Here is a 16868-nt window from a genome sequence, read left to right as displayed (position 1 = left end):
TATGGGAAGTCCCAGAGAACACACTATTCATCAAGCCATCAGGATTGGCTGGTGAGACCAGGACCAGCATCAGTGGTATTTCTCCTTTTCCAGCTAGCACTGAGGGTAGGAGTGGCTGATACAGGACCTGGCCCATTGATAGCAGTGGGGATAAAGCCCTCCCTCCTTGTATCTTCAGAATTATATCTTTCATCTCTTTTGTAAAACTGTTAGCCGTTACCTCTTCAGATCTGCTTGCTATCTCATTCTCTCTCCTCTCTTTTTTTTTTTCACTTTATTTCTTAATTGAAGGGTAATTGCTTTACAGAAGCTTGTTTTCTGTTAAACATCAATAAGAGTCAGCCATAATTACACTCGTGCCGCCTCCCTCCTGAACCTCCTTCCCATTTCTCTCTCTATCCACCGCCTCCCCCGCCCCTTTCTGGATTGTCACAGAGTTCCTGTTTGAGTTCCCTGAGTCATACAGCAAATTCCCATTTCTCCTCTCGTTCTGAGATTCTAGTCACCCAGACGACAGATGCTCTGCTCCAGCCTCTGTGTGCTCTTATCCTCTCTCTTGTGTTTTTTAGTTCTCTGTTTCCCCTTGCTTCATTTTGATCTGTTTGAACTTTACTGGTATGTCTTCTGTTGGTTTTAACCTGTTCTGAGGTTTTATTTGAGTTTTTGCATTTTTTCGGTTACGGAATTTATTTTTTACTTTTACAGATCTGCAAGGATACTCACGATAACCTCCAATTCCTCACCAAAAAGCTCAAGCTTCCTTGTCAGGCATTCGTGGCATCAGCATCTGGGATCTCAATGAGTTTGAGTTTTTATAAACCCCCAAATGATGGGAGCTGGCCTCCTCTTGTTCAAGGGATGGTTTCCTTCTCATCTACTTTTCCTCCCAAGGCATCAACCCAAAGGATGGTTTCTCGCGGTCCCTTCATTTGGGCAGCCTTGGACTTTGTTCTCCACCAGTCCAGCAAGGCTGAGAAAGGTTCAACTCACTTTCTTAGCCACCTCTTCTGAATTGCCAACATCCTCAGTCAGTGCCAGGCTATCTCTGGATTTCTATCCTTTATTTAACAAACAACTCACTTCTGGCTCACTGAGGTAGTCTGTCTCTTGCCAAGGAATTGTGCATTCCTAGTAAATCTGCTTCAAGTGGAACTCTGAGAGACAATTTCTTAGTGTTAAGTTGAGAGTGTGGGTCTTGCTCTCATCTGCAGGTTTGACTGTGGCGTTACTAGCTGTGCGACCTTGGCTAAGCTCACTGAAACTGTTTTCTCATATGTCAAAGGGAGATACTTAGAGTACACACAGCACAGTGATTTTGAAGAATAGACTATGCATGTAAAACCCTTAGTATAGACCGTGGTTCATAGTAAGTCCTCAAAAGCTGTTAGTCCTTATTCTTAAGAAAGCGGAATTTATGAAGATGCATAAATACACATGACTGAATGCTTGGCTTTGCTGTTATTTAAGTGATGAATTTCCTTGGTGCCTGTTAGTTAGCATTTCTTTTCAATCCTTTGCTTTTTTTTCTGGACTACAAGAAGTATTTCTCTAGTATAAAGCTGGTGTGGTTGAAATGACATGTATCCTCGTTCTCTTGACTTCCCTTTCTGCTCAGATGCCTCTAAGCATTCTTTCTTATTCTTTCCAACCAATGAAACTGATTTGTCAAGGGGGGGTGGGAGTGAAGCCAGAAGTCTAAAATATATTTAAGAAACAAAAATAATCTTTATTATTCCGACATTTTTAACAGAGGAAAAGTCTCAGAAAAATTCAATAAGCATCTGTTGATGGATGTGGTCCAAGGTCTAGCGAGAGACAGAGTGTAAATCTTTACTCATCAGCCTTCATGTGATTGACTGGGAAGGGGCTTGGGAATGAGAGGGCATCGTAGGATTTCTCAGAGAAAGCATCAAATGAATAAAACAATTTACAACATTTCAGTAGTTTAACTAAAGTAAAGAAAGTTTCCAGAATGTGGGGAGTGGGGGGGAGAGGGACTCATGGGAGAGGAAACTTCTGGGCTTGCAGTCCCCTGGTTCAGGTCCCTGAGGCCCAATCTCTGCCCACATTTCAGTGGGTTCCTTCTGGACCACTCAGGGGCTCTTCTTCAGGTCGCTGATGTATTTCTGGACCCAGCTGTCAGCAGGATTGACACAGACGTATCGGCCCTTTCTGGTGAGGAAGCTGTGGAGAGGGCAGACATAGTACAGAGAATGAGTAGGGATGGTTTTGACCACCTGTGGCCTCTGCATCCCTGTGGGATTTGCGGAGATAACCTCAGACCACCTCCTTTCTGCTGTCCCTTCCTTTCCTCTCTTTCCTCTACTTCTGGCCACACCCTCCCTGGCTCCCTGCAGCCCTCATCCCATCAGGAGACAGCCCAGTGACCTCTCCCTATGTCCTGTATGGACAAAAGTCCCCAAGAGTGCTGAGCACCTTCCCAGGACGACCCTTTGCCATGAACTGGTGCTCTTGAGATCTGCTCCCTGCTCTGACCCCTATGGACTCCCCTCATCCCCGCCTCCATGTCCTGAGTCTTCCCAGGGTTGAACAGGAGGACGGACACTTACATGATACCAGGTTTGCGGCAGTCGCTGCTGGTCTTAAAATAGTTAACCACATTTCCTTGGGGGATTTTCCCGGAGGCGTAGGTGAAGCAGCAAGTGGGTGGGGTGTAAACCTTTTCTGTACAGGAACAAGAATAACAGTTACGCAGGGGCAAAGGCAAGCTCCAGAGGGTCAGGAACACATGGTGGGCAAAGGAAACTGGAAATCATTTGATTCTTTCGTTTGCTAGTTTCTCATTAATATCCCTAGTCTTGCCTTTGGACTTGTCTCTTCATTTGGTCTCTATCTTTCTCTACAGGGAACTAAACCCTAGATAGTCTACTCCCTACTCCCAGCTTCCTTTGTGGAAATGTTTTCCTGATCAATTAAAGCATAAGTGCATGCTAAGTCACTTCTGTCATGTCTGACTCTTTGTGACCCCATGGACTGTAGCCCAGCAGGATCCTTTGTCTGTGGGATTCTCCAGGCAAAACTACTGAAGTGGATTGCTATGCCCTCCTCCAGGGGATCTTTCCAACCCAGGGATCAAACCAGCATCTCAAGCATCTCCTGCTTTGCAGTCAAGATTCTTTACCACGGAGCCGCCTAGGAAGCCCCCTCTACCTCGTGCTAACAAGCAGACGTGTTAGACTTCAAGTTTCTCACCTAAAAAGTAGGATAAAACTTCTCTTAACTCCAACCTGCAGCCCAAATCAATACACTCCTTTTGAAGCTTCTTGAAAAAAGGAACCATGTCATTTTTGAAATCCCATTCAATGTTCTCTAATTTCACACGAGGGTTCTTAAGCCACAGCATGTGGGCTGGACTTCGGACTACAGTATGAGTAGCAACTGATAATGGAGAGCAGATAGCAGACCTACTTTGTGCACAGGAGCAGAGGGCCGCAGCGCAGAGGACAAAGACAGCAGCCACGAGGACCTTCATGATGCTGGACAGGCAGGCAGAAGACTGGGCAGAGTTGAGAAGAGGCTTGGGAACTCACTTCTGCTTGTCTCCTTCTGGGATGTGAGCTGTCTTCTCTTTCTAGATGCCCTGGGCTGTGGGGATATAAAAGTCAGAGGTGTCTACGGTGGGATTTTAAGAGTAATCATGTCATGTGAGTTGCACCACCCAGGGCTGCCTCTGATTACCAGAGGAGCTTAGGGAGCATGTAGCACGTAGTTCAGTTACCAATTTGCTTGGTGCTTATGAGAAAGTTGTTTCTCCAGATGGGGGACCAGAAGTTGGCATCGCCCAGGGATCAGCCTTTGCTGTTTCCTTTGCATGTGGCAGATTTCTCTCTGAAGTGAGTGATCACAGCCTTCTTCCATAGAGCAGGGTGCCCTGATAGACTCCCACGATTGTCCCAAGTGTCTAAATGTGACGTGTAAAAACCCCACTGAGCCTCAAGAAGGATACGCCGAGCTTAACCACTTCCTAGATGGAAAGAACAGAATTGGAAAGCCTGGTGGTACAAGGATGGCGAAAGTCAGGATTAGCTTTCCAGTAACTGGCCTATTTGCCAAATAATCATTGCAGCCCTACAATGAAGTCTGGATTTAACGCTGGATGAGGGTCAGCAGATGTAAAAATGTCTATACTCTGAACCAGAAATTCTATTTTTCAGAATCTATCTTATGGAAATGAACTCATAAATGGGAAAAAATTTTAAAGACAGTGTTATTTGGGGTAGCTAATCTATGATAAAATAATTGACACTAAACTACATACTCTACAATGGTGGAATAATAGAGTAAATCCACTGATAGACATAATGGCTAATGTATAGGATCCTAATGCCAGCCTCTTAAGCAAACAGAATGACAAGAACAGGCTTAATTTTTTTAGCATTAATTTTTATGGGAGATCAGTCCTGGGTGTTCATTGGAAGGACTGATGCTGAAGCTGAAACTCCAATACTTTGGCCACGTGATGCGAAGAGCTAACTCATTGGAAAAGACCCTGATGCTGGGAGGGATTGAGGGCAGGAGGAGAAGGGGAAGACAGAGGATGAGATGGCTGGATGGCATCACCGACTCGATGCACACGAGTTTGAGTGAATTCCAGGAGTTGGGGATGGACAGGGAGGCCTGGCATGCTGTGATTCATGGGGTCGCAAAGAGTCGGACATGACTGAGCGACTGAACTGAACTGATGGTTTTTTTTACAATGTTGTGTTAGCTTCTGCTGTATAGCAAAGTGAATCTCCTATGTGTTTACACATGTCCCCTCTCTGAATTCCCTTCCCATTTAGGTCACCACAGAGCATCGAGTAGACTTCCCTGTGCTATACAGCAGATTTGCAATAGTTACCTATTTTATACATAGTAGTGTATATATGTCCATCCCAATCTCCAATTCATCCCATTCCCCTTTCCTCTATGGTACCATATGTTTGTTCACTATGGCCATGACAGATTTGATTTTTAATATTAAATATTAAAAAGCAAGATGCAGAAAACATCCTGGGAAGAGGAAAAAACAGAAAGAAATAAATCTACTATCTGTGCTTATCTGCTTTTCATCCCATGTCCCATGGGTTGTTTTCCTCCACAAGCCTTGCCTGTCTCTAGGAAGCAGGAGTGATCCTGATATGATACCAGGGTAGAAGCATTGGCTGGGCATCATGAGCATCAACAAATTTGTGGCGAATCTGGATAGAAATAAGGGAAACAGCAGGCACTGAGGTGTCTGTACTAACCATGAGGAAGTGGCAACCAAGAGCCCCAGAAAAGCCAGGTCAGTTTCTTCCCCCCCTTGGAGGGCGGCCGGCCAGAAGTTGGTGGAGATGTTAGTGCTCAGGGCTGCGGAGTAGGGCACAAAGTGAACCAAGTAAATTAAGCATTTCTTCTTGACCGTGAATCACTGTTTTGAATCTCTGCCTGTCTTGTTCTCAGTCTTTGGCTCCCTCTTCAGGGAATACAGCTATTGGAGCAGGGAGCCCTTGTTCATCTCTTTCAGGGGAACTTCATCTGGTCCACAGAGACATTTGCTAGCAAGATGCCACCTTCTGTACATCACCCAAAGGGTGGAGCTGCTTGGGAGAGTCGAGGGGCTCTGTCATTTGGCTCATCCTAGGAACCAATCAGACCTGGCATTTGCATCTTGTTAATGAATGCTGAAACTCCAATACTTTGGCCACCTGATGCAAAGAACTGACTCTTTGGAAAAGACCCTGATGCTGGGAAAGATTGAAGGCAGGAGAAGGGGACGACAGAGGTTGAGATGGTTCGATGGCATCATCAACTCGATGGACGTGAGTTTGAGCAAACTTTGGGAGTTGGTGATGGACAGGGAGGCCTGGTGTGCTGCAGTCCATGAAATCACAAAGAGTCAGACATGCCTGAGTGACTGAACTGAACTGAATGAATGCATTAGACCTCAATTTTCCCCACTAAAAGTGGGTCCTAGTCCTCTTCTGCCTATCTAGGATAGCTACAAGTTTTTGGGAAGTTTGGGAAACAGCTCGGAGCATTTTGAAACCTTCTGTGAAGTTTTTTGCTTTCATGTGGGGAATCTCAACCATAGGCTTAAGTGATGTGGTTTAGACATCTGTCCAGAGCACTGAGAAGCAATTCTAAAAGGAAGAAAGGGTGACGGTTGAGTCTTGTGATACAGACAAGACTCGTGAACTGAGGCTTGTGGTGAGGAGATGGTTGACTAAGGCAGCGTGGGGACTTGAGTGGGGAAATCGTTGATGATGGGCAGGAAGAGGGCAAAGCCAAGATAGAATGGGGCAAGTGCTGCTGCCTCCAGCCCTCAGGAGTCCATCCTGTATCCTTGTCCCTTTATAGGCAACTCTAGAGCATGAGAAGCTGGAGGCTGGGCATGATCAGAGGGGAAGTTGCTGCATGGTGTCTTGTTATGAGTTGCACATGTTGGGGTCCCTGGGGGTCACACAGAGGTTCAGAGCATCCAAGAAGAACCCAGTTGCTCATTTGTTGGGGCTGATTGGCTGGAAAGGTTTTGGCTAGTGACGGGAGATGAGATGAGGTTAGTGTCAGAGCTGTAAGGACATGGAAAGATCTACAGATTAATAGTTCCTCCCACAGAGCAGATCTGATGCTCTGCTGCAGCTGTTCCGATCACAGAGGGTGACACCTACGGGGGATGCCACAGCACCACGAGCACACAAGTCCCACTGGAAACCTCATTCTGCATGAAAAGGACCATGACATCATGGTGCTCAGACCGCTTCTGAGGAAATGATTCACGAACAAGGAGGTGGGGGAGCCAGGAGTTGCTGTCACTAAGGGACCAATCTTAGCTGGTCTTCTATCACAAACAGAGCTTTATGGATCATACCATTCCCTTCTGCCTTTCTTGGAGCAGACATTTCTAATGTTCTTCACAGGTGTTTTGACTGTGGCATATCTACTGATGCCATCGAGTCTTCAGTAGCCTGAGCCGTGTTTGACCCGGACTCAGATGGACAGAGTGGAACTGGGGAAGTCTGGACTACAGACACGACCATGGTAGATGAAGTCAGCTTTTAAATCCACTCTTCCCATTCATCAAACATTCACCAGTCCCCACAACATGCCATCATCTTGTTTAACAGTTGGGTACGGAAATGAACACACATTAGACATAGGGTGTCTCTGTAGATCAGGAGCCCTAAATGTCTTTATTTTTTGGCCCAGAAAGTCTACAACTAGAAAAATATCCTATGGGAAAACACCTCATTTGTCGAAAAGTTTTATGCCTATAGCTATTTGGCACAGTGTATTTATAGCAAACAAAAATTGAAAACAGTCCAAATGTGCTATAGTAGCGCATGATAATATTAATGCACTACGTTGATGGATGAGTAAGTTAAGCAGCTCTTAAAAATATTGGAATGATTTGGAAAAGTCTTGTAATGTTAAGTGTAAATAAGAAAACTACAAAATTGCATCTGTTAGGTAAGTAGAATAGGGAAAAGGAGTCCAGAATGGCGGTGGCTGAAAAACAAGGAAGGGAAAAGCCACGAAAATAGAACAAAGGAGGGTCCGAGGACCCATGTGAGGACCTCAGGTGAAACAAACAACACTCCTGGCTAGCCCAATTTACATAGGACAGGCCCAGGGAGAGAAAAATATATAAAAAGAGGAGCCAAAGCTAGCTCTCTCTCTCTCCCGCACACTGAGGCGCTCTTCTCTTTGCATCTTTGGGTCAAGGCGCCCTCACTCCTCAAAGATGGATTTTCCTGCTATCTTCTAAATAAAATAGAGCTGTAACACTGAGCTGTAACACTGATTTGTCTAAGAGCTATAACACGGTCCGCTCGAGACCTGAGCGGACTGTCTAAGACCCGAGAGCTACAACACGCCGAGGGGGCTTTAACGTCCGTCGCTCCAAATCTTTGTTGTGACGAGACAAAAACCGAAGAACATACACTCGCCTGACATCTATGGTTTAACCTGGCTGAAACAACCTCTGCACGGAAGAGGCCAAGCACAGCAGGAGCCCAACTCAGCAAAACTCCCGCGGTAGAAGCGGAACACGAAGAAAACCCCGCGCAGGAGAAGGCCCATCGTGCTGGAAACCGGGACAGCGAAAAGCGAACTCGGCAGAAAGCCCACGCGGCCCAGTCTCAGATTCCAGAAGACCTCCGGTTAGGGTAGGAGCTCCTATGGCTGGAGGGACATATGCCTAACGAAATCTTAATTCCTTTACAATCTCTCCTTTCTTGTCTCCTCAAACCTCCCGCGAACAGGCGGGCGGCAGGGGGCACAACTGAGGGACTCTGGAGAGGCTACTCCCCAGCATGCCCCAAAGGCGCTATCTGCTGAGCCCCAGCAGCTGTTACACAAGCCAGTGGGGTTCTTCTGTCCTTACTCTTCTCCGTGTCAAGGATCAGACCAAAGAAACTGTGAGCACCGGTCAGATATCTAGCAAATTTTCCGGCATGCTATGAAGGGGATTCCTTGGCACGTTTTTCCCACTGCTTTTTTCTCTTGTCCTTCAGCTCTCCCTCCTGGGACTTGAGCCCGACTTCAGGGCCTAATGAAGCTCAGGCTCTGATGTCTCATTGCAAAAATTCAGTGAGAGACAAAGCAATAGGTACGAGGTAGACTTAAGATTCAGAGAGAAGCGCCGCACTCTACAGGGTACAGGCCAAGGAATGCGGCCTGGCTAGGTTTTGCAAGCGGGGTGAATTCATATGCTAATGAGCGAGAGGATCATCCCAGCCATTGGGGAACCACCCGCTCCTCTGTCTTTTGACAGTGCCTTAGAGCTGTCCTGCCACCTCTGGGGGTGCCTTTTGACTTACTCATTGGGGATTAAGATTTACTTGAATTGGACTTGTCATCTTGGACCCAACTGATTTTAATCGGTTTATGTTATACCCTTGCACTATGTCATTCTTTCAAAGGTTGAGCTCTGCCCGCTTCCCTCCTGTTTCGTGCTCTTTTCCTGAGCCCCATCCGGGCCCACAGTGTTGCCTCTACAATCTTCTGGAGGGACAACCAGAAAACAGCTGGCCCCTGGGAGGGAAATGCTGTATAATATCCAGTCCCTCTAGATAGTCAGCCCTTCATCTTCCATGTTTCCTACGACATGTGCAACACCAGCATCTCCCAGGGAGCCCGCTAGGGCGGGCGACAGGCACACAATGCCTGTCCATCGGTTGGCATCCCTTCAAAGGCAACTGGGCTTCCAGGGATAATGTCTGCCACTTTGGGAGTTAGCCCCACAGGCCGTTTGGGCCCAAACCCTTACCACCCTTCTCCTAAAGTTACAAACATATCCCTGGATCAAATCTCCACTCCACTTTCATGGAACATCTGGTCTGTTGCCTCTTAACAAATTTGTTCCTAAGTCGATTACTGACTCTATAGTTAGGACCCTTCCCCTTGTAGGCAACATTGCTCCACCCAGCCTACTAGTAAAATACCTCAATGACCCTAACAGGGCCAGATAACCCCCTCATTTGTCACTACTTCTGTTATCACCTAAAGCGGGTCTATGGCAATGTTTACCATTGGAGACACCCTAACCTGCTCTTATGGAGGACTAGGGGAAGAAATCAGTGACTTACAATCCCTTAGAGAAAGAGGACAAGGCTTATGACTGTTGCACTGCTTCCCAGCCTCAGGGCACCATCCACGGTGGACAAACTAGCAATGAGTTACAAACCCCTTAATCCTACCCAGCACTGGTCACGCTGGAGACCTTGGGGACGCCCAAACTCCAGTCCAGGGGTCCCAGGAGGTCACCACGCCTTGATCTGCCTAGGGATCTGGTCCTCGAAAAGTTGTCATGCCTCAACCTGCTCAGGGATCCGCCAGTGCCAGGGGTCCCAGGAGGTTGCCACGCCTCGACCTGCCCAGGGATTCGATCTCCAGGAGGCTGTCACACCTCAGCCTGCCTGGAGATCTGCACCCTGACCTGGGGATGCCTGGCTCTCAGGTTGCAACCGTACTGGGTAGGATAAGCTTCAGAAAGACTCAGGAAGTCCACCCATGGAAATTGAAGGAGGTCTTTTTCTTTTCTCCCTGTCTCCATTCTTTCAGATGGGAAATAACCGACCCACTTCCCAACAGATGCCCTTGAGGTGCATCCTTGATAACTGGAAGCTGTTCGACCCTCTAGCTCTAAGGAGAAGTCACTTGAAGTTCTTTTGTGCCACTGCGTGGCCACAGTATGCACTGGGGGATGAGGAACACTGGCCTGAGGGTGGGACTTTAAGTCACAACACCATCCTGCAAGTAGAGTTATTCTGCAAAAGACAAGGGAAGTGGACAGAGATCCCCTCTGCCCAAATCTTCTTCCGACTGAGCGATATGAAGGGACTCTGTCTTAAGCATGGGATTGTGGTACACACTAAAAGTGAGCCCACTAGGCAAATGGTGTTAGGCACAGACAACCAAGAAAAGGAACCTCCTCATGAAGGCTCACCTCCCACAGCTCCCGAGTTGCCTGCTGCTCCTTCCTTGTATCCAAATGTGCCCCCATATCCGGGAGCACCCCCTCCACAAAAGCCAGCTTGAGTATGTTCCTTAGTTGAAACTGGAGGAGAATTAGGACCAACCCGGGTCCATAAGCCCTTCTCCCTCTTAGAACTAAGACAGATCAAACAAGACCTGGGAAGTTATACAGATGACCCAGGCAAATACATAGATACATTCCAACATATTACCTTGGCCTTTGACTTGGTGGAAAGACATCATGGTCATATTTAGCCAAACTTTATCTGACCCTGAACATACTAGGGTTTTAAAGGAGGCCCGGAGCTATGCAACAGGGCTTCACATGTCCAGTGATAGATACCCAGTAGGGGAAACTGCAGTCCCCTCCTCCAATCTTAATTGGAATTATAATGATCCTGAGCACATCTGGGAAAGGGATCGTTTTCTGATCTGTGTAAAGGCAGGACTGAAAGCAGCCCAACAAAAAGTAATTAGCTATGCCCAGGTCTCAGCAATAACTCAGGAGCCCATTGAGAACCCCATCGCCTTTCTGGAAAGGCTAAAAGAGGCCCTCCAAAAGTTTACCAATCTGGGCTTAGATTCTTACGAGGGACAGGTGATTTTAAAGGACAAATTCCTATCCCAATGTGCATCAGATATCAGAATTAAGTTACAACAGCTACAACAGCAGGACCCCGCTGCCTCTTTAGATGAGATGGTCCAGACAGCCACCAATACCTTTTATAACAGAACAGGAGAAGGAGGCCAAGGCCCAGGAGAGGGAGAGAAGGAAAGAGACAAGGCATGCCCAGATGCTGGCTGCCCTCCAGGGAAGCCCCATGGCAAACCCCGAGTCCTTGAAGGACAAGGCACGAGACAAATGCCTGATGTGTAGACAGGTGGGACGTTAGGCCAAAGAGTGTCCAAACCGTGACAAGTCTCCTAAAATGGCTTGCCACAAATGCTATCAACTGGAACATTGGGCGGCACTCTGCCCTAGGGACCCAAGAGCCTCAAGGTCAAGCGCCAAGCCTACCCTCACGATGGTTCAACAGGAATGAAGCCAGCCCGCCTGTCACAGATAACCATCACGGGGCTGGAGCCAAGGGTGCAACTGGATGTGGCAGGTAGGTCCGAGAATTTCTTGGTTGACACAGAGGCTACCTACTCTGTCTTGATCTCCTACTCCGGAGCCTTCTCCCCCCAAACCCATACCATTTTGGGTGCTACAGGAAAAGCAACTACTAAAAGATTTACCCAAGCACTTCTTTGATGCTGGGATGGACAAATATTTTCCCACCAGTTTCTGGTGGTCCCTGAGTGTCCTACTCCCTTAATGGGAGGAGACATACTCACTAAACTGGGGACCACCCTTGTGATGGGAAGCTTTTCAGCCCCTAGAGCCCTGCAGCTCCTGGTTACTACTGAAGAACCCATTACACCTTCTCCAATAGAGAGGGACCAAAAACTATGGGAGGACAAAATTAACCCCCAGGTGTGGGACCAGGGGATTCCTGGACGAGCCCACCAAGCTGAACTGGTCATCATTGTCCTTTGAGATCCCACTCGATTTCCTAACTGGAAAAAATATCCCCTCAAAAGAGAAGCTTGGGAGCCTTTAATAAATAAATTCCTTGCTTGTGGGCTATTGGTCCCCACCAGTTCGCCATGTAGCACCCTGATCCTCTCTGTAATGAAAAAGGACGGAGCTTGGCGAATGGCTCGAGATCTCCAGATCATAAATGAAGCTGTAGTCCCCCTCCATCCCACAGTACCCAATCCCAATATCTTTTTGCTTTTGAGTGGGAGGCCCCAGGAGAAAAACACCAACAGATGACCTAGACAGTATTACCTCAGGGGTTCAGAGACAGCCCCCGCTTGTTTGGACAGGCCCTTAGCCAGGATCTCCTAGATCTGGGCCTGGGACCAAATGGTAAGATATTACAATATGTAGACTCCAGTACTCTTGCCTGGAAAGTCCCAAGGACGGAGGAGCCTGGTGGGCTGCAGTCCATGGGGTTGCGAAGACTCGGGCATGACTGAACGACTTTCCTTTGACTTTTCACTTTCATGCATTGGAGAAGGAAATGGCAACTCACTCCAGTGTTCTTGCCTGGAGAATCCCAGGGATGGGGGAGCCTGGTGGGCTACTCTCTATGGGGTCACACAGAGTCAGACACGACTGAAGCGACTTAGCAGCAGCAGATGACCTACTAATCTGCTCTCCAGATAAGAAAAGTGCCCAACAACATGCAATTCAGGTTCTAAACTTTTTGGCAGAAAGGGGATATAAATAAAGTCTTCCGTGCTAAGGCACAGATGGTCAAGACAAAGGTCACTTACCTGGGAGTTCAGATTACACACAAGTCCAGGAGGCTGTCCTCTGATCAGATACAAGGAATCCTCCAGTTGCCCTCCCCCATGACTCGAAAACAATTGCGAGCTTTCCTGGGGCTAACTGGGTATTGTAGAATCTGGATACCCAACTATGGTCTAATTGCCCAGCCCTTATATGAAAACCTAAAGGGACGAGATTATTCAATTCCACTTATGTGGGGAACTCCTCGAAAGGAGGCAGAGGCTACACTACAACAGGCCTTAACTCAGGCACCTGCCTTGAGGTTGCCAGACCCAGAAAAAGCATTCCAACTGTATGTCCATGAAAGAGAGGAAATAGCCTTGGGAGTGTTAACTCAAAGGTTGGGATCTGAGCCCCAGCCTGTAGCTTACTTATCCAAGAGGCTCGATCTAACCGCCCGAGGCTGGCCACCCCACCTCCCTTCCCGCCCGCTCCCCCCCACCTTCGAAATCTTGCAGCTATTGCAATCGTGATAGAAGATGCTTTAAAACTCTCCTTTGGGGGCAAACTAACTATTTTTACCAGCCACCAAGTAAAACAACTCCTAAATGGGAGAGGCCATTTATGGATGTCTGATCAAAGACTCCTCAGATATCAAGTAATACTGATGGAAAATCCAGGCCTCACTATATCTCTTTGTGAGGTTCTTAACCCAGCCACCCTCCTACCTACCCTAGAGGGCTCTCTCCCCTTTCACTCTTGTCTAGAAACCTTGGACCACTGGACAAAACCCCGAGAGGGATTGTCAGAAGATCCTCTGACCAATCCTGAAGAAATCTGGTACACTGATGGAAGCAGCTTTGTCTTGGATGGAAAATGAAGAGCCGGATATGCAGTAGTCTCCAATTTTGAGATCATAGAGGCTTAAGCCTCTGCCACCAGGTACTTCAGCCCAATTAGCTGAGCTCATAGCCCTGACTTGAACTTTAGAGCTGGGAAAAGGCCCTTCAAAAATTACTAAAAAGGTCCTTCAGAGGAACAGGCCTCCAAACGACTATAAGGCAAGTGGTCTCCTCTTGTCCCACTTGCCGATTAAACAACCCCCAAGGAGCTCGAAGACCCCAGCTGGCCCAGCCCATCCAACCACGTGGGACCTACCCAGGAGAGGACTGGCAGATGGACTTCACCCAGATGCCAGTTTCTCAAGGGTATAAATACCTATTAGTCATGATAGATACATTCACAGGATGGATTGAAGACTTTCCCACCCGGACTGAGAAGGCTGAGGCGGTGGTAAAAAAATTGCTCCATGAAATCATTCCAAGATTTCGTCTGCACAAGTCATTACAAAGTGACAATGGGACATAGTTTACTTCTAAGGTCACCCAAGGGGCCTTGAAAGCACTGGACATTATTTATTATCTCCACTGTGCCTGGAGGCCTCAGTCTTCAGGAAAAGTAGAAAGAGCCAATCAATTCTTAAAATCAGCTATAAAAAAGATAACCCAGGAGACCTCCCTGGGATGGAAGGAGGCTTTACCAATAGCTCTCCTCCGCACCCGTATTGCCCCTAAGGAACAGGTTGGTCTTAGTCCTTATCAGATGCTATATGGGAGACCTTTCGTTTATGCCAATGACCTCCTCCTAGATCCAGAGGTTCAGACCCTCCCAGTCTTATACCATGGCCATTGGGCAATTCCAACAGGATATACGCTTGTGGGGTGTGAACCAGGACCCAAAAGATTCTAAGGAGTCACCACTATATGCTCCAGGGACTCAAGTCCTAATTAAAGTCTGGAAAGATGGGTCCCCAAAAGCTCAACTCCAGCCCACATGGAAAAGCCCCTACCCTGTAATACTTTCTACCCCCACAGCAGTCAAGGTACCAGGACATGACTCCTGGATTCACTACTCACAAGTCAAGCCATGGAAGAAGACAGAAGAGGACACTCAGTACACCTGTGAACCCCTGGGAGATCTCAGATACCTATTCAGACTACAAATGAGTGCCGTTCTAATGAACACCCCTAAAATCTGGTTTCTGGGGACAAGATTTCTCAGGACAGCTCTAAACAGCCAACACAGCTTGGTAGAGATAGTACTCCAAAACAGACAGGAGATAGATCTTTCTGATTCCTGAACAAGAAGGGACTTGAGTCATCCTGGTGATGTGAATTTGAAATTGACTAATGTGGTGGCTCAGACGGTAAGGTGTCTGCCTGCAATGCGGGAGACCTGGATTCGAGTCCTGGGTCAGGAAGATCCCCTGGAGAAGGAAATGGCAATCCACTCCAGCGCACTTGCCTGGAAAATCCCATGGACAGAGGAGCCTGGTAGGCTACAGTCCATGGGGTCGCAAAGAGTCGGACACGACTGAGCGACTTCACTTGATGCCCCTACTAGTCCTTGTTATGCTACATTGATGATGCTTATGATTATTCCATGTACTGGCAACCGTCTAATCTGTTTTGTCTCTGCCCAGGTCAACAAGCTACAACATGCCGTGCCAGTTCAACAAAGATATAAAACTACAGCCTACCACGGAAAATATCACCCACCCTTAGACGGACACCGCTATAAGGACTCTGAGGCTTGAGACTAGCAAGAGAGGGAGGCCCAATACCCCTCGCCATCCCGGTTCAGCAGGAAGTAGCCAGAAAGACCTCGACGCCCCTATTCCCAAAGAACTGGGCCTCCCATCTCTTGAGGGGGGAGTGTTAGGTAGAAAGAACAGGGAAAAGGAGTCCAGAATGGCAGTGGCTAAAAGACAAGGAAGGGGAAAGCCCGCGAAAGTAGAACAAAGGAAGGTCCCAGGACCCGAGTGAGGACCTCAGGTAAAACAAACAACACTCCTGGCTGGCCCAATTTACATAGGACAGGCCCAGGGAGAGAAAGACATAAAGCTGAAACTCCAATACTTTGGCCACCTGGTGTGAAGACCTGAGCCCTTGGGAAAGACCCTGATGCTGGGAAAGATTGAAGGCAGGAGGAGAAGGGGACGACAGAGGATGAGATAGTTGGACGGCATCACCGACATGATGGACATGAGTTTGAGCAAGCTTTGGGAGTTGGTGATGGACAGGGAAGCCTGGCATGTTGTAGTTCATGGGGTCGCAAAGAGTCAGACACAGCTGAGCGACTGAACTGAACTGCACTGATGCCTGAACAGCAGCAGCCGTGTTAGCACCATGAGATGAAAGCCCAAAGAAGGAAAGCCAGCAAAATGATGCAGGAAGGGGAGATGTTAAAGAGTTTTTAATGATGCCACTGATGATGCCACCAGACAAATCCTCGAATTTTCTCCTTGATTTTACAATAAGGAAATAGGAGATGTCGTTGTTACTTAAAGAAAGTAAAATCTTTACTTTCACAGTTTCTAATGGTGAATTATTATTACAAGAGGTGAATACACCATCATGTAATTGTAGGCCATCTTTTAACTATTATAAATAAGCTATGGTAAACACTATTATGCATACAACCTCATCATTGTGTTTATGTCCATAGGATAGATCCCTGGCAGAGAGCTTTGCTATTCAAAGAGTAACAACATTTTAAAGCTCATCATATTAGCTCCCAGTTGGTCCTGCTAACCCAGAGACCAGTGGTCTTGTATCAGTCTCATCCTGTTGATGGTGATGCAGGCAGGCACTCACCTGGGCTGTATTTTTTGTGGGAGCCTGACTGACATTTCCCAACCGGAGCCAAAGTTGAAGCTGCATCAGCCATTGTAGTTCTTATTATGATTGCAACACACACCTCAGCAACAACCATCAGGGGACTTAGAAAAGACAAGGTTTGTTACTCACCGTTCTGGAGGGTACCCGGAACTGCTGAGGCTACACAGCAAGGTCTCACAGAGAGAGAGAGCTCAGACCTGGGGCTCTGCCTTTATTGGGGTGAGGGTGGGGTGCCCAGGGTATTGCATGTTCTCTCTTTATTGGTGAATTTAACAGATAAGAGAGAAAGTGTGGAAGGGAAAAGGAAGCCACTCAAATGGTCATCCAGAACTTTCTGAAAGGGGAACTTCATGGGTAGGGCAGCCTGGCCCATTATCTAGTTCTGTATCGGGGGATGTGCTTATTCAAGATGGATATCTTTGAAATGGATGCCTCACAATCAAAAG

The 16868-nt window shown here is 47.5% G+C and overlaps 1 protein-coding gene across 1 annotated transcript; it reads right to left on the bottom strand.

Moving 5' to 3' along the window:
• Positions 1738-16625, bottom strand: LOC102171053 (C-C motif chemokine 18). The gene is made up of 4 exons (XM_005701409.3): positions 16552-16625; positions 3430-3606; positions 2571-2685; positions 1738-2184 (listed from the first exon to the last, which is right to left on the bottom strand). The coding sequence occupies exons 2-4, from the start codon at positions 3491-3493 to the stop codon at positions 2094-2096; spliced, it is 270 nt and encodes an 89-aa protein (XP_005701466.1). The 5' UTR covers positions 3494-3606; positions 16552-16625; the 3' UTR covers positions 1738-2093.

Source organism: Capra hircus, chromosome 19 (genome assembly GCF_001704415.2).
Source record: "Capra hircus breed San Clemente chromosome 19, ASM170441v1, whole genome shotgun sequence".
NCBI classification, from domain to species: Eukaryota; Metazoa; Chordata; class Mammalia; order Artiodactyla; family Bovidae; genus Capra; species Capra hircus.
This window is presented reverse-complemented; position numbering and strand designations above follow the sequence as displayed.